We start from the raw sequence: 23,576 nt of genomic DNA on the forward strand, positions 1-23,576 counted from the left end.
GCTTTCTCAACTGAGTCTTGGACCAACAATTACAACCCATGACAGGTTTAGGTTAGCTCCAACAGAGGAAGTGAAATTAGCTGCCACTGCTATCAGTCTCAACGTACGGTTGAGATCATCTGACATGCCCCTCCACATGCAAGAACGTGCCTTGAACTACACCAGGTCACTCCTCGACGATTCAGATTCAGCCCCAAAATCACTCCCTAAGTTCAACCCCACCCACCTAGCTCGAGCTCTCAAAAAGGTACACGTTCTATATATCAATCTATTTTTGTGTGTGCTTTTACTAGTAAAATTGTTTTTCAATACTCCTTCACGTCCAATATTTCACAAACATAATCCAATAAAAGTGAATGACAAAAGAAAATTTTGAAACATGTATGTGAGAAAATCAAAACCGTGCTGTAAATTAAAGTCGGTGTCATTTTACCATATATAGGAGTTTGACACTTTGTACGGACCGGCGTGGCACTGTGTGGTGGGGACGAGTTTCGGGTCATTCGTGACTCACTCACCGGGTGGCTTCGTCTACTTCTCCATTGACTCGCTTTCAGTTCTGCTTTTCAAGACAGAGGTTCTGTTGGTCAAGGAACCAGGCGCATAAACTTTAGTACTTTGCTATTTTCCCACATAGCACAGAGGAAATCAGAGTACGAGACCTGTCCAATTTTAATTTCCCTGTGCCATCTAAAATTCTCCATCAAATTTGTTCTGGTCTTTATTTTTTTCATTTTTTATTTAGAAAAAAAAATTAATTGTTATGTCCTGATTGGAAAATGCAACCATTTCTGAATGGATCAAGGGAAGAACCATGGTTAGAGAGAAAAATCCTTGTGTTCATGATTATATGATATTCAATGGAAATTTATTAGTGTTTCTAAGAGAAAGGTCCAAGTTTTTAAATCCTCTTTCTGAATTATAAAATTATTAAAAGAAATATATATGGCTTAATATATTTAACTATTTTTGGTCCAATATTTTTGTTAGAATAAAAAATAAGTCCTATTTTTACTCATCATTCTATGCTGAATGCTCATTATTATTAGAAGCTAACTAGAACCTATTAAGTATAGAACTGAGTGACCTTCAAATATATGACATAGGACAACATTATCATTGATGTAATTTTTATAAGGATAATTTTGTTCAATATTTAATACAATATGATAAATTATTATGAATGCTAAAAAAATATAATGGCAAGCTTTCTTTGACTCGCCACCATTATAATTTATAAACACAGTTTTCAATCCCAAGATATTAAGAAAAAAAATATAATAAATTTATTTCTGTGGACCAATTCATCATCATTGTATCTAAATCTGTTCATTATGAATAATGGGGTGGGATTTGTGGTATTGTTAAGAGAATAGCAATCATTGTTTAAACAAAAATAATGAATAAGATTGCTTTAAGAGTAACAATCATTTTAACTCGTGAAGTAATCATGATCATAGATATACATTCATTTTAGATACATAATCAATTCAAGTCTCATAATCACATTATCATTATCATTATTATTATTATTATTATTATTATTATTATTTAATTGAAAAAAAAAATCGATAATTGGGAGAGGGTATATAGGAGTTCAAAATATCATTAATTTCCATTTGAACTACAAGTGCTCTCGAGATAAAGATGTTATATAACCAATCTCTATCTACACTAAAAATTAATTGATGATAAAAAAAACTAAAACATAAAAAATGGACACCAAAATTTGAAACTTTAAATAAATTTAAAAAATAAACAATATCATCAATTCAAATTTCATAGTCATGTTGTTATTTAATTTTCTCGGTTACTGTGGTTTAATGTACCACCTTTTGTTTGTGAGCGAACAATGTGATCTACATAAGGACAACAGATTAGGTTGGTTCCAGTGAAAAGCCTAGACACTGTCTTTCTGTATTGGTAGGACAAAATCTCAAAACGTCTTCTGCTAGATGGGCTGCTAAGCGGTGCTATTATCACTATCTGTGTTCCATAAGCACACGCAAACATACCTTCAGAATACCAATAGTAGATATCTGTTCGGATTAGGTGGCTCTTTGAGAGAGAGGCTTTGTCTTTTGTATTCATTCTCCCGAGATTGATGCAGGGTTTCATTTGGTGCCGTATTTCACTGATACATCTTACGTTTGGTGCTATTGACCAGTGACAAGTCTTTTTAATTATCTCCTCTCAATCCATGTTCTGAACTTGTCTTATTACACACTATTCTCTTTAAATTATATTTTTCACCCTTAAAATTTAGAGTTTTTTTTTTTTTACTCTACGTTTTGACATTTTTGTTTTGACTCATTATGTTTGATTCTATTTTCATGACCACTGTCTTACAAGTGAATTTCATTAAAAAGACGTTATCCATATAATATCAAGTGTCACATAATCAATAAAAGTAGACAATATGTTCGCTAATATATATATATATATATATATTGAACATGAATAAGAAAAACTAAAATGAAAATTTAACATGTAAACACAAATTTGAAACATGAATGGCCTTAGGATAATTCTTGAAGGCAATGATGCCTTGGGCTTAGGCAGGCGGTTGTAGCCATGCCTTGACAACATGTTGGGGTTACAAGCAAGGGAGTCAATCTCATACCGGAGGCTGTATCGGTTTGACCAGTAGAACAATATATTTCGGTACCGGTCAATACCGGTGTACCGTTTCGAGTTTACCGTTATTTTTTATATTTATAAATAAATAAAATATATATATATATACACACACACACATATGTATGTATGTAATCGAAAGCTTAATTGTTTATTGTATACTAAGAAAACAAATAATACTAATAAGTTAATGTAAATAAGTTACTATTATGCCCTTACAAAAATTCAAAAATTACAAAACTAAAATAAAAAATAAATAAAAAAAACCTTTTTTTATACCGGTCGGTACGCACGGTACCGGTTGGTATTTCCCGAAATTGGCCGATATTTAAACCGGTACGAAACGTTATCATTTCGATACCGGTATATGTACCGGTACGGCCGGTACTGGTACAGTATCGACTTCACTGGTTACGAGTTAGGCTTCTTGTACTTGTTCAATTATTCTTAACAAGGATGTCATTCGCAGATCCGCTAAGAATTGCCTAATGTGCTTGGAGATAGCAGCCTCCCCTCTTCCCATAATCAATTAGGGGGGAAAAAACACAAACATAACTCAAATAATCAAACTCAGAGGAATTCTTTACCTCACAAAAAATAAAAAGATGCGAGAAGTGTTTGAACTTTAAACAATTAGGAAAGAAAGTGTAATTGTGTAAGAGGTTCATAAGTAGTAACACTATAGTTAGTCGGATTGGGATCCGGTACAATAGCCAGGGCGCTATTGCATCATGCAATTCCTCCCAAATGAATCACTTTTTCAAAATTATTAAGTTTTTTTTTTATTTTTTATTTTTTTTAACTCTTAACTTTTTTACTTTTTTAACTTCCTTGATCCAATAGTTAATCAAAAGGTAACTTTTTAACTTTTGATCTGAACTGTTAAATAAGTATTGCATGGTGCAATAGCGCTAGCTATTGCACCAAATCTCAATCCAAGTTAGTCGTCTAACTTTCGGTAATTGTAAGCTTTCCACTGGTAGTGTTGAGAGCATTTAATGACAATGTTAGGAGGTGTCAAGTAGCATTATTTTCACCACCATTATACTTTGAACATATTCCATACAGTGGTGGAGCTAGGATTTTGTTCTTGGGGATACTTTATATATATATATATATATACATATATATATATATATATATATAAAATATTGTTAGAGCATTATTGTTGGAGGGTGTAAAAAAATTCGTTTTTATTTTAGCAACTAAGACACTAAAAGAGGGTTTTGCCCGGGTATGGGTACTTAAATTTTTTTGCTACTTGTGAACATTAAGGTTGTATATATACAATACAACCCTATTGTTCATGGGTTGTAAAAATAAAAACACATATTTTAATGGAATGAGAGAGGAAAAGAGGGAAGAAAGAGATGGGAGAAAAGAGAGAGAATTGATTTGTTTATATTATTTGTTAGTATAGTTTATATTATTTTAATAAGTTGTATTTAAAAATAGAAAATAGGATGTTAAGTTAGTTGTAAAATGAGATAGCAAAAACAAAATAGATAAAGTAAGTTTTAGAATGTATAATATACACTTTTTTGCAGCCTAATGATCTATCTCTTCTATATTTCCTCCTCTTATTGTAGTATAAAACAATTTAAAAGGCCAAGACATTCTTTAGTACTGTATTATGGCACCTCCCTAGGAAATACCTAGGGGAGAGTGGGGTCTCCGGTTCAAGATGGGGGTTGGGGTGGTGTAGATTGTTAATATATTTCTAACCAGGACCAAAAAAAAAAAAAAGGAAACAAATTAGATTTTTTTTATTATTAAAGTAAATTAGATACATTGTAACCCAATATGCGTACTACCAAATATATATATATATATATATATATATATATATATATATATATATATATATATATTAAATTTGACAAATTGAGTCGATATTAACAAAATTATTTGCTATTTGTAATGAACAATTATTTAGATACTGAAAAGAAGTACATAAAAAAAAAACAGTATGCAAATGCTAAACATTTTTATTTAAATTACAATAAGTTATAAAGTTTAATGATTAAAAAGGCATTATTTGCTTTCCCTTTATTGTTCCAAAATTTTTTAGGATAACTACATGTTCATTCTATCCAATTAAAATAAGTAATCTTTACAGACGACTTATCATATGAAAAAAATTTGTGACCATATGTAAATGAATACAAATAACTTTACACATTTTAAAAATTAATTTAATTTTTAAATATAGATAAATTTAATTGAGGTTTAGGTGTCATACCTATGATTATTTTTTTCAAAAAAATTGTAGCGATGATTCCCCACAAGGGCCACAACATGGCAAGAAGGGAAGGAAGTACATGGGCTACCTAATTTCCCTTATCCTTACTTTTAACATTTAATTAATAGACAAATTAGTTAAGATTGAGAAAGAGAATCTCTGAGCATTTGTAGAGACAAGTCATCTATTCAAATCATTAAAACGAGTAAATAGTTGCAATTCATACCCATCTGATCTGAAGCACCACCTGCGGCCATATTTTCTAAGGAGCATTGGATTTGCTTGCATGCGAAGTGTATCACAATTATTCATTACAAATATTTAACAATCCCTTAATCAATATACCAAGTCACAAAACTCAATCACAAGGGAAGTCCCAAAAAAAAAAAAAATCCGGTTTACATTGAACTCAAAAATTTAACTTATCTGCTGTCATGGGTGAAACAAGATCTGCAATCTATGACTGAATCACATAGCTCTACAATATGAAGGAAAGTGGCTCATAAATAAATCTATATCCTATTTAACATGATTTTCTCCCCTTTGGACCAAGCATTTTGTACCCGAAGAATGCCAATGAATACTATTTGAAATGAATCACAATGATAATGGTAATTGTGAGCACATATGAACTGGAATCCTTGTCATTGTCAGATATATCTAAGACAAGTTCCTCTCACGCATGTAAGATTCTATCTTTTCTACATCTTCTGGAGTGTCAACACCATGAGCCTCATGGTCTACCTTTATCACCTGCAAAAATAGCATCGTGTAAAATTTGAAAAATCCATATTTCAGCAAGAAAATCGCATCAACCTCATGTGCACCCATTCCCCATACCAAAATATTTGAAAAATTAAACAATTACTGAAAAAGAAAAGATTACATAGAAGAGCAAAAAGTAAGAGAAAGCAAGTTCATTATTGGCAGGCATTATTTCTATTAAGATTAGGTCAGTCCACTGTAGTATAGATTTTATTCTAAAAATGAGCCTAATTGCTGGCATTTGGTTTCTAATTAGGGTTGTTTCCAGCCTAATGTTTCAGTATTGGCTGTTTTAGTTTTGTACTTTCTATTTGGAATGAACTTTTGATTTATCCCAGAAGAGGGGAAGTGGGTGGGGGGGGGGGGGGTGAAGAGACCTGCACAGAGAAAAGAAAAATAATAATATTACTTCATAGCATTGTTTCAATTGTGGTGACTGCTTCATTTCCATAAGCTGTCCAGAAACCCCTCTATGTTCACTTTTGTAACCATAAAACCTCTATCTAATGAAGCCAAGAACATTTAGTAATAGATGCTCTTGCTAGTTAAAGCTCTTATATCTCCAATCAGCAATTTTGCACTTATACCAAAGAAAGAAAGTTTATGGACACTTGACCCAATATATAATGCTATATTAATTTGATCCTTTTGAAACTACTGGAAGATGACATTTCCATTTAAAAATTTCTGCACCAAATTAACAAAATCTCACATTTAAAATACAGTATGGAGAAATAAAGCCAATTTGGTAGTGAAGGAAAGGAAAACGAGGTTGACAACTCTCCTGTAAGTTCTTTGCTTCAAATAATTGCAATTAAAAGAGAATAAAATGACTTCATTTCCCAAATGATTCCCAACACCGAAAAAATCTTCAAGGAAGCTGTGAGTGGGAAATGAACAAGCCAGTCAAAAGAAAAAAGAATGGTCAAATTTTAATACCTTCATTTTATACCCATTCTCAAGGACTTTAAGCTGTTCCAGATCCTCTTCTAGTTGCAGTGGCGTAGGTTGAAGCTCTGGATATATCTTCAAAAACTTTGAATCATAGCTCTGGCCAGACATAGAAAACAAAGAACTGTTAACCTACAAAGTGAAAAATAGTGTAGGCAATAGAAAATTCGAACGTTGATGCCACCAATAGCTCTGATAAAAGGAAAAAAGAAGCCAATTTGATACCTGAATTCCAAGATGAAGCATGTATGGAAATTGTGGATTAACTTTTCCTGACCTGTACCAGGTAAGGTACACATTCATCAAGTCTTACTGAGCACTAAATGGGTGTAATATTGCAATCACTTTTAATATATGATGGCACAGTAATTGCATGGTTGGAGAAGCAAAATCCTCTTATTTATTTTGATAAATCCTCTTTGAAAGTCTGCTTAAGGCAAAACCCAAGAATAAGTGTCCACAGTAATTAACTAGTTACTAGGGTTTTCTGTTTTATTTAGTTATTCTACTGTCAAAGTTATTATAGTAATTCTACAATAGTTGAGTATGGGCCATAGTTATGGGTCTTGGGGGTTTATTTTATATTTTTAATTAATAAGTCAGTCTTATTTAGTTTATGGGTCTTTATGTGTAGGCTTTACTTTACTAGTTAAAGTAGAGGTCCTACTGTACTAGAAGAAATTATGAGTAGGGTCTATATAAGTGTCTTACTGTACTCAAACAAGTTAGAGATGATCTATAGAATATTGAGGTTTTTGAGTATTGAGGCACATTGGCCTTATTGTTCTTTTTGTTCTCTTCTTTCTATTCTTCTTTTCTTTCTTCCTTCTATTTTTCACAGATACTATGTACTGTTCACAGATATAACCAAAAAATTCTATTATATTTCTTTCCCTTCTCTTTTCAACCATAAATCAAATCTTTACTCATTTGAACCCTAACCCTTCTAAAAAGGTTCTAAACTCAAAATCCCCATCTCCCAACCCTAAACCCACCACAGGCACACTCATATGCAAATTTCTCAAATTTTCCTACATCAATATAATTTCCGGGAAGCAAAATTTTATAAAAAAATAACCAAGCAAGATCAACATGAAAAGAGAGAGGGTAAAGAAAAAATCCCAGTCATACAAAATCCATAAACTCACTTGTTAAACGGAATCAGCCCCCTTGAAAAATAAATGGCATAACCTCTATTATCCACCACACATTTCACTCGATTTGGATCAAACGCATCTTCAGGTTTTAAAGATGTAACTGCAGTGCTAAACACTGCATCTGGTGCTGCCTGTAGCACACAAACAATTCCACATGACTCAAGAGAAATAAACTCAACAATGAGAAATACCAGAAAACAACTTTATTTCAACATGACTTAAAAGACACAAAATGTAACAGGGCATCATCTATTATGGACGTGATTTTCAAATGAACTTTTAGTACAAACTAAAGGTATATCCGTACAACGCATGGATTAAGTAAAATTATGTAAATTTAAAATAGATCATTCACTAATAATAGTAAACCAATAATAAAAATAAAAGAACAAAGTTATCTCAAGTCACGGGTGTTCTGACCTTTGATGAAAGTCGATTTCTTTCTTAGGATGAATTTGGGATTGCATGAAAGAAGTACATTGTGTAAGAATAAAATTAAATTTTTATTTGAAAAAAAAAAATTAGAATAAATAATGAAATTTAGTTTAAATTTCTTATAATTTTTGGTAGTAAATTTTAATTGAAATAGTATTTTAAACTTCTTGAAACTTTTATGATAGAGTTTTACTTAAGACAAACTATCTTAACAATTACAGAGTCACATGGCAAAAGCATTTTCACAACCTATAACATTTATGTTAAACCACATAGCATAAGCAGGAAGTGAAACTAATATAAAACAATACGGAAGTTATTTTAAATTTTTGAAAATTTAGTAATAGAGTTTCACATAAAATAAACTATCTTAATAATTTTAATATATTTATAGTAAGCCACATGACAGAAGCACGTTATATATGACAATCTGAAGTGTTTAACATAAAGGGGTAAAATGACTTGACATCCATTTGGCAAAAAGAAAGGGTATCCACTTAGCGCAACCGCAACATTTGGAACACAAATTGATAGATAATATATGATTTGAACTAAATGAAGGCTGACATGAATTCTCAGTTCCATGAGGTGGCAGTAACAATATATGAGCCAAAAGTTGTTCAAGGAATACAAATTTACCTGCAGGGCTTTAACAACCCCATCTATGATCTCGGGTTCAATAAGAGGCTCATCTCCCTGAATATTGACAACAATATCATATTTCTTTTCAAGCTTCTGAAGAGCTTCATTGCATCGCTCAGTACCTGTAAATTTATCCGAAAATATGATCTATTAGAATAATTATAATATAAAATTTGCAAGAAAGTCAAAACCAAGCTGACTACCATTTCGGCAAGATTCTGATGTCATTATGACATGGGCACCAAATCCTCGACAGCATTCTGCAATCTTGTCGTCATCTGTGGCCACAACTATACCAAGAAGACATGAAAGAGACATTAGAACACCAAGCAACCAACAGAGAGAGAGAGAGAGAGTAAAAGTAAAAAAGAAAACTTTGCTGCAAACCTTTTCTCTCAAGATGATGTTCCATACTTCTTTTTTTATAGGTAATGTTCTTTGTATGACCAAAGCCAATTCTGTTTCATTCTAACATGGTATCTATACATATCCCCTCCCCAACGCCCCCCCCCCCCCCCCCCCCCCAACAAAAAAAAAAAAAGACTTAGACATACTCGTCTACCACCAATACTACCCCAGATTTGATGCTCCCAACTTTGTCAAAGGCCACAATCCAAAAAGAAAGGTAACATGAGCTGCTCAATAGCAACATTGAGCAACTTCTCACCTAAGAAATTGCTAGAGAGAGGAAATGGTGCACCTCATAGTTTATCCTTTGTTAATCCTCTTCAGATCCCTAGTTACAGGAATATTTTAATTCAAATAAAAGGAAATAAGAAAACTATAATGTGATCCACAGCAAGGCAAAGTTCAATACCAGTTCTATGACATGAGATATGCAAGATGGAGCAAGTTTAACTCTTAAAGCAAGATTAACCTTCTAAGAACATCGCCAAATTTAGAGCCATTAGGCACACACCTCTGTGCATCACATTAAGATGCCTCAGAATATATGTAAAGAGGACAAATGCAAAGTGGAATTCTAGTTTAAGACTACAGCAAGTGGTCCAGAGTCACTCTCCTCAGGGATGTTCTTTATGAAAACATCAAAAAGCCAAGAATCTTAGCCATAACAGCATAGCAAACTATGGGAAACTCCAGTGACTAGACATACCAATATGATCCAAAGTAGATGCCAGTTTTGCCATTTCCCATGTTCTCTGTAGAAAGCCAACACATAAGATATCCTCAGTTTACTAAAGATGACATAATCCATTGGAAATTGAGACAAAGGAAAAATTTACGAAAAAACTTTCAAAGAAAAGAAGACCAATTCCTATACTTTAACACGGGAAAGCAAATCCTTTCAAATTCTATGTATTTGTTAGAAATGTGTAAGGCAGAGTGCTGCAAGTGCAATAGTTTGCATATGTAAATAGAACCTGTTCTGAAGCTTCCAATCAGAACTCAATGAGAGTTCAGAGATGCAGCCATTAAAGATTTATTTGTCTATTCACGATTTTTTTTATGGGGCCCATGCGTAAAGTTCAATTGAAGTGATAGTCATTTGGTTTTAAGGATCCAACTTTATGTCCTAGGGTTAAAAAAGTTTTTACTTTGGGCTTTTATTTAAAAAGCTATGATCATTTGTATTCAAACTAATATTTTAATTTCTGCAAACCCTATGATTTAAGGGTATTTTGGTGGTTTAGTTGAGTCTAGAATTTTCTAGTGAATCTAAAATATCTTAAATTTCATTTTCTTTGAGTCCAACTTAGTCTTTTATTAGGTATTTTGTTTAATAGTCACATTAGGAGTCCTAAAACTACTAGAGTAACAAAACAGGGGCTTTAAATATATTTGTGTTCATGTACTCAAAAGACTAGATGAAGATGATCATTTATATTGACTTTTTAAGCATTGAGGCATGTTGGCCGTAGTGCCTTCTTTTTCTCCCTTTCTCTTCTCGGTCTTCTCTTTCTCGTGATCCAAATAACAGGAACTATTCATATAGCCCAAAACACCATAAAATCTATTTTCCTTCTTCCATGTAACCCCAAATCAAGCTCTTTCTTTTACCTATCAAAAAACCCTACAGCCCCACAAAAATTCTTCTACCAAATAGCAATTAAATAATTTATCAACCCACCTTTTAACTCCAGACACAGGCCCATAACACTTTCAACAATTCAAAAACCCTAAATCTACAAATTCTCCTAACCACCACAAATAAATTTGGACAAATTCCCCCAATTTTTCTATGTCAATTTGATATCAGAGACAAAATTCTACCACAAGTCCTTTGTTGAAATTCTCTTTACCAACATCTTAATGAAATTTCTCATTTAAGATGGTGGTCAACAATGCGGAACTAAATTTAAGGTTACAGCTTTTACTCAAGATTTTGTCCAAGCAAAATTTTTACCAATTGAATGAAAGAGTGTGTTTCATAGAAGCAAAGCTAGAAGATTTTCTTACTATGCAATAAACTTTGGATAAGCTGGTAGTTGCTAATTTGGAAAAATATCCTGCTAGAACAACCGCTGATCAAGAATTTAGATATTCTAAGTTAGACCCTAGTTTATCCCTATTTTTGTTGGCAAACATTGCACCAGTTACTCTTTCAAAATCTGATGTAAATGGCCCTGCCAATTTGCTGCCATGTAAGCTTTAATTGCATATAGGTTCAATGCCGCAAAGCATGGCAGTAAAAGAGGGAAACTCAGCCTTAAGATTCACTGCAGCAAGTCCAACTTCAAGAACAACCAGAGGAATACATTACAAGGGCAATGGAGATCACAAAAGAGCAAGATGAGCATAAGGTTGCTCATGGAAAAGTCAACACCAAGGAAGATATTGATGTTACTTATTATGGATCAGTTCAAGAAGGATTTTAAAAGATGAAAAACCTTCCAAGCATTGAATTTATTATTCCAAAGGAATTTAACAATACGGTGGGAAAGAAAGAGTCTTTATCTAATTATCTTTAAGAATGTGTGCAAGTTTCAAGTTCAATAGTTATGATTCTTCAACACTATAAAACATTTTTTTGATAAGTAATAATATTTTTTTGAAACTGAATATAACTTATTGTTCATGATGATGAACACAAAGTATCTTGAAAATTACAAAAAAAAAAAGGGGGGGGGGGGGGGGGAGAAACTGAAGAGACTCTTGGAACTCAAAAATGGAATTACAATGTGTAAAACCCCATGCGTAAGACCAAACAAACAAGGTATGAATTAACAAGTATTTTAATTGATCAAGAGGTCTCTCAATATTCTCAAAACTTAAGGCCGAATTTGTTTGTTTGTTTGTTTATTTATTTTCCAAATGGAGGAGAATGATGCATATATGAAAGATTGATTTGTTCCTACATAGCAAATTTGCCTATTCAAGATTTTTTTTATGGGGCCCAAGTGTGAAATCCAATTAAAGCAAAAAGTCTTGTGGATTTAAAGATCTTTTTTTTTTTTTTTTTTGATAAGTAACGACAAATTTTTATTAAAAAATGAAGAACAGCCAACCCGAGTACATTGGGAATGTACTATGGGGGCATAAATCAAAAACCAAGATTACAACGATAAAGTAAAACAGGAAGGAAAGAACAAGAAAAATGACAAAAAACCACACTCCAATAGAGGAGAGTGTGTAAGAAAAAAGACTTAATCTCTAATATAGAGCGTTCACAACTCTCAAAGCATCTCTCATTCCTTTCGCGCCAAATACACCATAACAAGCAATGAGGCCCAATTCTCCACAACTCTATATTTCTATGTCTTCCAAACTTACCTTGCCAAGACTCAAACAACCCAATAACCTTCTGAGGCATAACCCAATGAATTCCAAACAAGCAAAACACCAACGACCACAACTCACAAGCAATGAGGCAATGAAGAAAAAGATGATCCACCGACTCCCCACAATTCTTACACATATAGCACCAATCAAGAACTATCACGTGTCGTTTGCAAAGATTATCTGTTGTTAAAATCTTACCTAAAGAAGCAGACCATGAAAAGAAAGCTACCCTTGGAGGAACCTTCGATTTCCAAATCAACTTCCAAGGGAAGGATAAGATGATAGGAGGGTAGAAAGAAAGATAGAATCCTCAAACCTCAAAACCTCTACTCCTTGCTGGCTTCCAACACAACCGATCCAGACCCAATCCCCTTACCGTTGAAGAGTAAACCATATCCATAAACCGATCAAAGGATTCTTGTTCGCAATCTTGTGGAGGACGACGAAATTTAGCATCCCAATGAATCCTCCCACCAGACCAACACATAACCTCCGCTACTGAAGAATCCTTTGTTCTACAAATACAATAGAGCTCCGGAAAAGCCTCTTGGAAAGTACGATCTCCGCGCCATACATGCTTCCAAAACTTCACTCGAGTACCATCCCCCACATCATACAAAATTAGTTTAGAAAAACTCATCCAACCACTCCTAATATGTCTCCACAAACTAATGCCATAAGCACTGGTCACCTTTTTTATGCACCAACCACCCCAATCATTCCTATATTTCACTTCAATAACCCTCCTCCATAGAGCATCGGTCTCCATGCCATATCTCCATAACCATTTGGCTAACAAGGCAGCATTAAAACTCCTCAATCTTCTAATACCCAACCCTCCAACCTGCAGCGGCTTACAAACCTGAGCCCAACTGACCAAGTGTAATTTAGAGTCACCATTAATACCACTCCACAGAAAATCTCATTGTAACTTCTCCATACGATTTGCCACCTTCCCAGGTAAAGGCCAAAGGGAAAGGAAATATGTAGGTAAGGAGGAACGAGTACTTTTAATAAGAGTTACCTTACCCCCCTTAGATAGATACAACCTCTTCCACCTTGCTAATCTCTTTTCCATCTTCTCCAAAATAGGATTCCAAATTGACAACTCCTTAAATTTAGCTCCTAATGGTAGCCCCAAATATCTCAATGGAAGAGAGGATTGCCTACAACCCAGCATCCCCACCAAAACATCCATATTGTAGACCACCCCTATAGGGATCAACTCAAATTTCCCCAAATTAATCCTTAAGCCTGAGACCTCCTCAAATCTAGCCAGGATTGCTCTCAAACACGCTATATGCGTAGGATCAGCATCACAAAAAATAAGAGTGTCATCAGCAAACGAAAGATGAGACACCATCACCGAGTTACCAGCCGGATTACCTACAGAGAAGCCTGAGAACTGACCAGTAGTAGCAGCCACATCCAACATACGACTCAATCCCTCCATAACGATATCAAATAGCAACGGAGACAAGGGGTCCCCTTGCCGAATCCCCCTAGAACTACCAAAAAAATTAGAAGGACTACCATTTATCAGAATGGAGAATTTAACAGTAGAAATGCAACACATTATCCATTTTCTCCATTTCTCTGAAAACCCACAGTGCTGAAGCAGATACATTAAAAAACCCCAACTCACATGGTCATATGCCTTCTCCACATCCAACTTACACAACACTCCTGGAACACCTGACTTCAATCTACTATCAATACATTCTGAAGCAATCAAAAAAGAGTTCAATATCTGTCTACCTTTCACAAATGTATTCTGAGAATTTGAAATAAGCCCATGTGCCACCCTTCTGAGACGATTGGCCAACACTTTAGAAATAATCTTGTAAATCCCACCAACTAAGCTAATAGGCCGAAAATCCTTGATCTCCATAGCATCCACCTTTTTGGGAATAAGAGCAAGGAAAGAAGCATTAAGGCTCTTCTCAAACACAGCCTGAGTATGAAAATTTTGGAACACTGCCATAATTTTAGCTTTCAAAATACACCAGCAAGACTGAAAGAATGCCATAGAAAAACCATCCGGGCTAGGAGCCTTATCACCCTTAAAATCACTAATCACCCCAAACACCTCTTCCTCATCAAATGGCCTATCTAGCCAAAGTGCATCATCCTCCGAGATACAAGAGAACTCCACATCATCTAATAAAGGTCTATGAGCCACAGTTTCAGCATATAGCTGCCCATAAAAATGAGAAATACAACCTGCTATAGCCTCCTGATCTGAAGACAATTCTCCATCCACCATAAGCCTATCAATGGAATTAAATCTTCTGTGAGAGTTAGCTATACGATGAAAGAATCTGGTATTCCTGTCCCTTCTCTAATACAAAGTACTCTAGACTTCTGCCTCCAACAGATTTCCTCCATCAAAGTAACTTTTTCTAATTCACCTCGAACTCTCTCCAACTCCAGCCTTTCCTCCACAACTAAAGCTCGACTATCCTCAATCATCTCTAAATCACTAAGCTCTTGCCACAATTTTCTCACCCGATCCTCAACATTTCCAAAAACCTCCACATTCAATTTCTTCAAATCATTTTTCAAGAGCTTCAATTTATTGGCCAACACAAAACTCGGAGCTCCTCGGACATTATAAGATTCCCACCAAGCTCGCACCCTCTCCACGAAACCCTCATCTTTAAGCCACATATTCTCAAATCTAAACGGCCTCCTACCTCTCTGAAAAGAACCACCCTCAAGAACAATCGGGAAGTGATCAGATAACAGCCTAGGCAAGCGTTGTTGAGAGACAGATGGAAACTTATCATCCCAATCTGCAGAAAACAAAAACCTGTCCAGCCTAGCCTTCGAAGCAACTTCACGAGTATTAGACCAAGTGAAAGATCTCCCTTGAAGCGGAATATCAATGAGGCCTTGCTCAGAAATAAAATTGGAAAACTCCCGCATAGCAGCAGTAAAAGAGGTTACACCAGAACGCTCAGAAGGAAACCTTACCACATTAAAGTCACCACCCATACACCATGGAACATTCCACCAACTGTTCAAACCACATAATTCTTCCCATAAGAACCTTCTATCTCTCACAGAATTAGGACCATAAATGCCAAAAAATGCCCAGACAAATTGATCTGACACACATGTAAATCTACAAGAAACTGAAAATCGCCCCACAGCTTCCTCCTCTTTATTCACAACCCGTGTATCCCACATCAGTAGCACCCCTTCAGAAGCTCCACAAGAGCCTAGATAAGACCAATCAACATGTTAACCCCTCCACAAACTATGAATCACAGCTCTAGTTATCAACTCCATTTTAGTTTCTTGAAGACAAATAACATCTGGCTTCCATCTCCTGACCAAATTACGAACCCGAAGCCTTTTATCCCTATCATTCAGCCCTCTAACATTCCAAGAAATAATCTTCAAATTCATTGATGAACCACCACAGCCCTCTCCTTACTTACATTCCTCGGTTTCGTTGAACCAACCTCGACATTCATAGATGTCAATAAATTCTTCAACTCCCGCTGACCTTTCTGCCCCGACTTGTCATGCTTCATTTGATCATTTACTGCCTTAAGCTTTTTATCCTTTTTCCTAGCCTCTATAGCCAGCAACAAACCCGTAATCTGCTCCTCAAAACCTTCCAACGAAGTGCCCACTGATTTCCTAAAAGCCTTAATCCGATTTGTTACCCATTGTGATAAATTATTACCATCAATCGACTCCATACACCCAACCCCCAGCTCAGAACTACACTCCAACTCCAAAGGAACTTCTGTGGCCAGAGGTACCAAAACTAAAGGCTTGCCACTACACTCCCAAGTCATCGACCTCTCATCAAAATCCCCCATCTCCTCCTCTGCCTCCTTAACAATAGACCAAGAATCAACTAACCCATCACAGTCCTCTGCCCAGCTAACCATCTGACCGTCATTGATAAAAGAATCATTACCTTTTACAGTCTCTACATCAGTGAATGAGCAATCCGACACACTTTCTGGAGATCGGTATAGAGATAACGGAATCACTACTTGTCGACCATCCCGCAATTTAAGCATCCACTCTTTGGAATTACCCCATGATTTGTCCAAATCATTGACCAATTCCCTAATAGTGGGAGAAGGATTAAGTACCACCTTACCATCAGAAGCCTCATGCTCCGTCGCCCTTACCTCCGGACCCAATAATTCATCATCCTCATCCTTCGTCGTCGCCGGAGATGACGACTTCTCCACCATCTTTTCTAACAGGTCCCCTGCAGACAACACCTTCGTCTCTGCCGGCTCCGCCGGCTCCACCGAAGGACAAATCGGAACTAATGGTGATGAAACCACCTCGCAGTCAGCCTGGACCACTTCCGCTGTCAATATCGGCACAATGGGGAACTGGGTAAGCCAGCTCGAGCTCACCGGAACGCTCGACCCACTCCCGCCAGGAACTTCCGGTGCCGATATGGAAGAAATCGAGCCCAGGGTGACCATCGGAGCCATCGTCGTCCTCCTTTGTGGTAGAGAGTCAATCACCGAGCTCGCGGGGAGCACCTTAGCACTCGCACCCTTTGAGAATGAGCTCAGGCCTGAGGTGCTTGACTCTAACTTACCATCCTCAACAAATGGGCCCGTAATACCTGGGCTGGATTTATTTTCTGACTGCTTGGAGCAAGCCCCTGCCTCAAAAATAAATGGGCTAGTCAATAATGGGCCTGAACAACTCTTAACTGCATGGGCTTCAGAAGGCCCATTGTCCATTCCTTTATTCACAGCCTGGGCAGAAAGATCCTCACGTGCCACCCACTTTACAGCTTGCTTATCACCCCTGTAACGTTGCCAAGACACCCGCCTCTTACCAAATTCATTTACTTCCACAATCAAACCTTTCCCTAACCAGCCAGACCTCCTAATTTGACGCTCCCTACCAGAATCAACATCATTCAAATTCAAATTATTCAATCTGAATTTATTTTGTTCCGGGATTTTCTCCTTAAACCTAGCATCTCCATTACTACCACGGAGACTCCCCTCCACACCACCCACGGCAATCGGTATAGCATTATCAGCCGGAACTTCAACAGCCACCACCTGAATCCCAACTTCGTCTCTCAGAGGCTGCGTTGTGTTCTCCACTACATGAAACTTCTCTGTCTCGCTAATGGAGGGCTGGCGCGAATGCTTCCTTACTTGCACAGACGCTTTTACCATTTCAGCAAAGGACCGAGAAGGGTGAATCACTGAACCCAACTTAGCCTTGTACGGTAAAGCTTTTGAACCCAACGCATAATGAGAAGGTTCCAACATTCTCCGTAATTCAATTCCAAAAGCCCTCCAACCTTGTTGCGCCTTGCCTGCAGGAATAATGATCGATCTTCTCATCCCGCCAACTTTTAACTCTGTTACTAAAATAAATTGCCCAAACGGGTTAGAACCCCGTTGCACTGTGTAGGCGGTGTCTCCATCCCTGAGCGTGAAGAAATGTTTGGGGTTAACCCCAATCACTGTTTGTTCCAAGCTCTGCATTAACCAACATGCTGCGTTCCTACCCATAAAAACTGAGTGCATGAAATACTTCCCTCGTTCAAAAATCTTAAGGGAGAAGAAGTTCCCCCCTTCCTCAACCACCAACTGAAACAACTTCGACTCAATAAAAAAACTGGGAAATCCACCCATATCGATCCAAAACAGAAATAAAACATTAACCGGAAACAAAATTTCTGACTAATTTGAGGTAGCCGGGCCTCTAGGATGATTTAACAGATTTTTGTCCACCCTTGGTGATCAAATTGGTCAAACTAAACCTACACTGGATATCTACCGTTTGATAGCCAATAATAGAGAACTTGAAACCTTCATATTATATACACAACGCATTGTTTGAGAGAAAAAAAATCTTAGGTGTAGTTGCTTACCATCCTGACATTTGTGAATACAGGTGTCAAATTCTGCTGTTTGTTCAGTAATCCTGACATATGAGCATGATTTTTTGGAAACTTTACTTGACTTTTTAAAAGATCTAATTAGATACCCATACATGTCCTAAAGCTAAAATAATTTTTAATTTGAGTTTTTATTTAAAAATTTATGGTCAATTTTGTATTTAGAGGTGAAATTGTAATATCTGCAATCCCTTCAAATTAAGAATTTTGGTAGACTAGCAAAGTCTAGAATTTTCTAATAGATCCCAAGTATCTTAGATTTTATTTTACTTCAGTTCATGTTTATACTTATATTAGGTTCTTAGTTTTCCAGTCAAACTATGAGTCCTAATACTACTAGTATAAGAAATTGTCTTTATATATATTTGTGCTCAATGTACTCAAAGATCAGAATGACTTGATTAGTAAAAATATTGAGTGTTTTGAGCATTGAGTCATATTTTCCTTGTGTTCTCTCTCTCTCTCTCTCTCTCTCTCTCTCTCTCTCTCTCTCTCTCGTGGTGCTCCCCTAAACGCTATAAAGTCCTCTCTTTTCCTTCTTCCGCACAATCCTATATCATGTATTTTCCTTCACCTATCAAAATCCCAAAACCCCACATACTTTCTTCAACCAAATAGCAATCAAATAACTTATCAAACCACCTTTTAATTCCCAACACAACCCTATAACCTCTTCAACAATTCTAATTGCTAGATCTGCATATTCTCTAAACCATAAACTCACCACTAGCAAAAACAGTCAATTTCCCCAATTTGTCCTATGTCACTCAATGGGCTGCTAGAAATAAGCATGCTAGTGAGATTCAATTATTGGCAATAATTAGACCTGAAGTACGACCACCCAAGGTGTGAAAAAAAAAAAAAAAAATCTGATCTTCCAAAGCTCTCTCTCTCTCTCTCTCTCTCTCTTGTGAGAATGCAACAAGAACTCAAAGAGACCAAAAGCACCTTCAGAAGCCAACAAGATTATGGAAATAATTTTTCACCACATATTTCCATCCTTTTTTCTCTTCGTTTCTTCAGGTTATGCATTTTGAAGAAGATAATACTGCCTCTTCTAATAAGAATGCAGTTCTATAGTTTTTTTCTCCAATAATTTTTCTTATGCTAATTTTTCAAAAAAAAAAAAAAAAAAACCACAAACACCCATTTGTTTCCCTTATCATAAAGTGTTCTACCAAAATAAATAAATAAGTACACTAAAAGATGGAGATTCTTGAAAGCAAATATGCAATTCCAAAAATGCATTGTCATGGTATTTTCACTACAAAGCAAAGCACAGAGACATGATTCTTTTTCGTAAATTGTTACCTGCCAACTACCACTACTTACGCTTAAAAAAAAAAAATTGGTTTATGATCACCATCTAATTCAACTGTCCATCCAAAATTTGTAAAGGGTCAAAATTCAAAATTCTCAAATTCTAAAGAAGTTCGATGTCACACCTTTACTATAGAAACCCAAATCAGATCTTGCATTAAAGATATGAAATTTAAAGATAGACATAGAGAAATGAAGCAATTGGGTACCTGAATCATGGGCTTTCCGAGAATATGAACGAGAGGCTTGCCTTGGAACCTGGATGAGGCGTAACGGGCGGGTATGATGCCGACGACCCGGCTCCGGAACTTCCCAAATCGACCCAGATAGGCGTGAGCGCCCACCGCCACCGCAATTGCCACTCCGGCGACAATACCATGCACTATCCAAGCCTTGGTGTTGCTCGAAGACCCATCTGAAGAAGATGATGAACAAATTGACGGGGGATTCATGTTGTTTATGGATCTCTCTCTGTGTCTTTGACTGTGGATCGCTGACTCTAAGTCTCTAACTAAGGTAAGGTTGCAAGAAGACTTCGTGTCGTGAGCTTTGTATTTTTTTTTTTTTTTTTTTTTCGCGAAAACACCGACCCCTAAGTATTTGGAACACTCAATTTGACCCTTACCCATAAGTTACTATCAAAAAATAATTACATGACAAACAGTTTGTATAGTTGGCACCCATATGGCTAAACAAATAATAATAAAATATTAAAATGTTATTTAACAAAAGCCACATCAGCAAATTCTTGTCGAAAATGGTCATATCATATCATTAAGCCATTGACTTGGTTTTATGTTGTAAAAAGCAAAAACCATGTCACTGTGAAAGATTAGAACCTTAATTATTTAATAAGAATGTAAGAACTGGGATTACTCAACAAAGAATTAACATTGCTTTGCACTTGTGGTTAGAAATTTGTTCATGGGTAGAAATCGAATCTTTATGATTGAAGCTATGAGATACCAAATCAAATGCAACATCAAAATTCAAACCTTATATCTTTATTTACTTTTTTCTCACCACCCAAATATAAAATTTATCATAAAACTAAAATTCCATCACAACCCAAAGCAAACCCAGCAACCCAAATCCATCGCAACCCAGATCCACTCTGTCAAGACACATGCTGCACTAGTTGAAAAGAAATCCAGAAAAGCTGCATCAGTTGTAGAATTGTAGAACTTTCTAGAAACGACATGCAGTTTATTATTAGAGATGTAAACTGTATGTAGTTTAGTATAAGGATAAGAGGTTCAATAAGTTACACTAATAGTCCACGTGTTCCTAATCTATTGAACATTAAGAATTCTGTTATTGCAGAGGATTTGGTGCCTAATCTGTTATGGTTAGTTAGATAAGGATGATTGTATAAAAGCACCAATGATTGTAATCTATTGAATGCAATACACTCACTTTACTCTTTTTCTGTTTTCTTCTCTAGAATATTCTCTCTAGAAATCTATAGAAACTCTGTTTTCTTTCATGGTATCAGAGCCACCATTAAAGGCGTCCTCTACTACTACTAGTTCATCATCTACTGCAACAACAAGATCAACTACAAGTTCTTCAATCACTCATGGTGTTAATCCTTCCTTGCTGCTCTTGTCAAATATGGCAAGTATGGTTACTGTGAAGCTTGATTACAACAATTATATGGTGTGGAGGCATCAAATCGAAGTGATTTTGGTAGCCTATTCAATGATCAATTTCATTGATGATGATGATCATGCACCAGATCCTTTCCTTAAGGATAGTTCTAGGTTGAAGCTAATCCAGAGTTCTTTCAATGGAAGAGCCGTGAACAGGCCTTGTTTACTTTTCTTAAGCACTTTCCAAAATCCTCTTCCAGATTTCTGGCCTATAGTGAGAGCCAAGATTGATAGAGAGTGTTGAATTGAGAAAAGTAAACAAGGCCTGGTCATGGCTCTTCCATTGAAAGAACTTTGAATTAGCTCCAGTTGTAAAGTTTCCTGAACTATCCTTAAGGAAAGGATCTGGTGCATGATCATCATCATCAATGAAAATTGATCATTGAATAGCCTACCAAAATCACTTCGATTTGATGCCTCCACACCATATAGTTGCTGTAATCAAGCTTCACAATAATCATACTTCCCAAATTCGACAAGAGCAGCAAGGAAGTATTAACGGCTTTCACTGTAGGCCAGAAATCTGGAAGAGGAGTTTAGAAAGTGCTTGAGAAAAGGTTTGCTTCTATTTCACTATCTCATATCCTTAGTCTGAGAAATGAGCTATTGAGTCTCAAGAAAGGCTCAGAATCCATGGATTCTTTCTTCCAAAGAATTAAAGAAATCAGAGACAAGCTTGGAGCTATAGTAGTCGGTGTTGATGAAGAAGAGCTAATTCGTCTAGCTCTAGAAGCTTTACCATCAGAGTATGATGCATTCTGTTATGCAATCAGAACTAGAAATGATATATTCACACTTAAAGAATTGAATACACTTTTGGATGCTAAAGAAGGATCAATCAAGAAGAGGTTAGATCTTAGGGATTCTACTTCCTTGTTTATGGCAGTCAATCACTTTAATCAAGGTTTTAATAGAGGCAGAGGCAATAATGGTAACAATAGAGGTCGTGGTAATGGTAGAGGTGGTAATTCTTCACAATTCCATAATAATCAACTCTCAGGTGGTGGTCAATTTCACAATAGCATTGGCCAAGTTAGTGATAATCAAATTACTCCCTTTCCACAGTCCAAGTCATCTTCCTCTTCTCAATCACAAGGACAGAGAGTTGCTTGTCAAATATGTGGTAAGAATGGTCATTTTGCTTTGTATTGATATCATCGCATGAATTTTGCTTACCAAGGAAGACATGCTCCAACCAAGCTTGCTTTTATGGCTGCTAGGTCTATGGCTGCAACAACAAGTGCTAATCAGAATTCTGATTGGCTAACTGACACTAGAGCTTCTGATCATATCACACCAGACTTATCTCAACCTTCACTTTCTCAACAACCTATAGCTAGTGAGTCTATAACAGTTGGCAATGGGCAAGAATTACCAGTGACACATATTGGAAATAGTAAGCTACTCACTCCTCACAATTTTTGTCTAAATAACACACTTAGGGTTCCTCAAATTGCTTCCAACTTGTTATCTGTGCATAAACTATGCCTCCAAAATAATGCATTTTGTTACTTTGATGCTTATCAATTCTCAATTCAGGATTTGCCTATGGGGAAGGTCTTTTATAGAGGGTTGAGTAAGGATGGAGTCTATCCTATTCCTCCCTTTGCTTCTCTGCCTTCTTCATCTTCTTCTAATGTCAGTCCCAGTGGCTTTGTTGCTATGTCATTTTAGACTTTGCTTTGGCACAATAGGCTTGGACACCCTTGTGCAAAAGTCTTGCATTTTGCTATGTTAGATACTCCTTCTGTTAGGCTTTCTAATATTAGTGATATCTGTTCTAAATGTACTTCTTGTATAAGTGCTAAAATGCACAAACTTCCTTATCCCAATCATGTGTCAAGTTCTGAATATTCTTTTCAATTGGTACATTCTGATGTATGGGACCCTGCTCCTATGATTTCTGTACTTGAACACAGATTTTATGTGATTTTTGTTGATGACTTTACTCATTTTACTTGGTTGTTTTTGTTAAAACATAAGTATGATGTGTTCAAGGTGTTCTTACATTTCAAGTCTTTGGTTGAAACTCAATTTAATGCCAAAATCAAGATCTTAAGGTCAGATTATGGTGGTGAATTTGTTAATAACAATTTCAAGTCTTTTTGCTTGGAGCATGG

The 23,576-nt window shown here is 36.0% G+C and overlaps 1 protein-coding gene across 1 annotated transcript; it reads right to left on the bottom strand.

Annotated features, from left to right (window-relative positions):
* Positions 1-5,161: 5,161 nt before the first annotated feature.
* Positions 5,162-20,450, bottom strand: LOC142640436 (3-deoxy-manno-octulosonate cytidylyltransferase, mitochondrial). The gene is made up of 8 exons (XM_075814534.1): positions 20,014-20,450; positions 9,944-9,989; positions 9,033-9,119; positions 8,827-8,951; positions 7,744-7,883; positions 6,821-6,872; positions 6,584-6,694; positions 5,162-5,632 (listed from the first exon to the last, which is right to left on the bottom strand). Exons 1-8 carry the CDS (start codon positions 20,431-20,433, stop codon positions 5,540-5,542), a joined length of 1,074 nt encoding a protein of 357 aa, XP_075670649.1. The 5' UTR covers positions 20,434-20,450; the 3' UTR covers positions 5,162-5,539.
* Positions 20,451-23,576: the final 3,126 nt, after the last annotated feature.

The sequence above is a fragment of the Castanea sativa genome, chromosome 6 (genome assembly GCF_040712315.1).
Source record: "Castanea sativa cultivar Marrone di Chiusa Pesio chromosome 6, ASM4071231v1".
NCBI classification, from domain to species: Eukaryota; Viridiplantae; Streptophyta; class Magnoliopsida; order Fagales; family Fagaceae; genus Castanea; species Castanea sativa.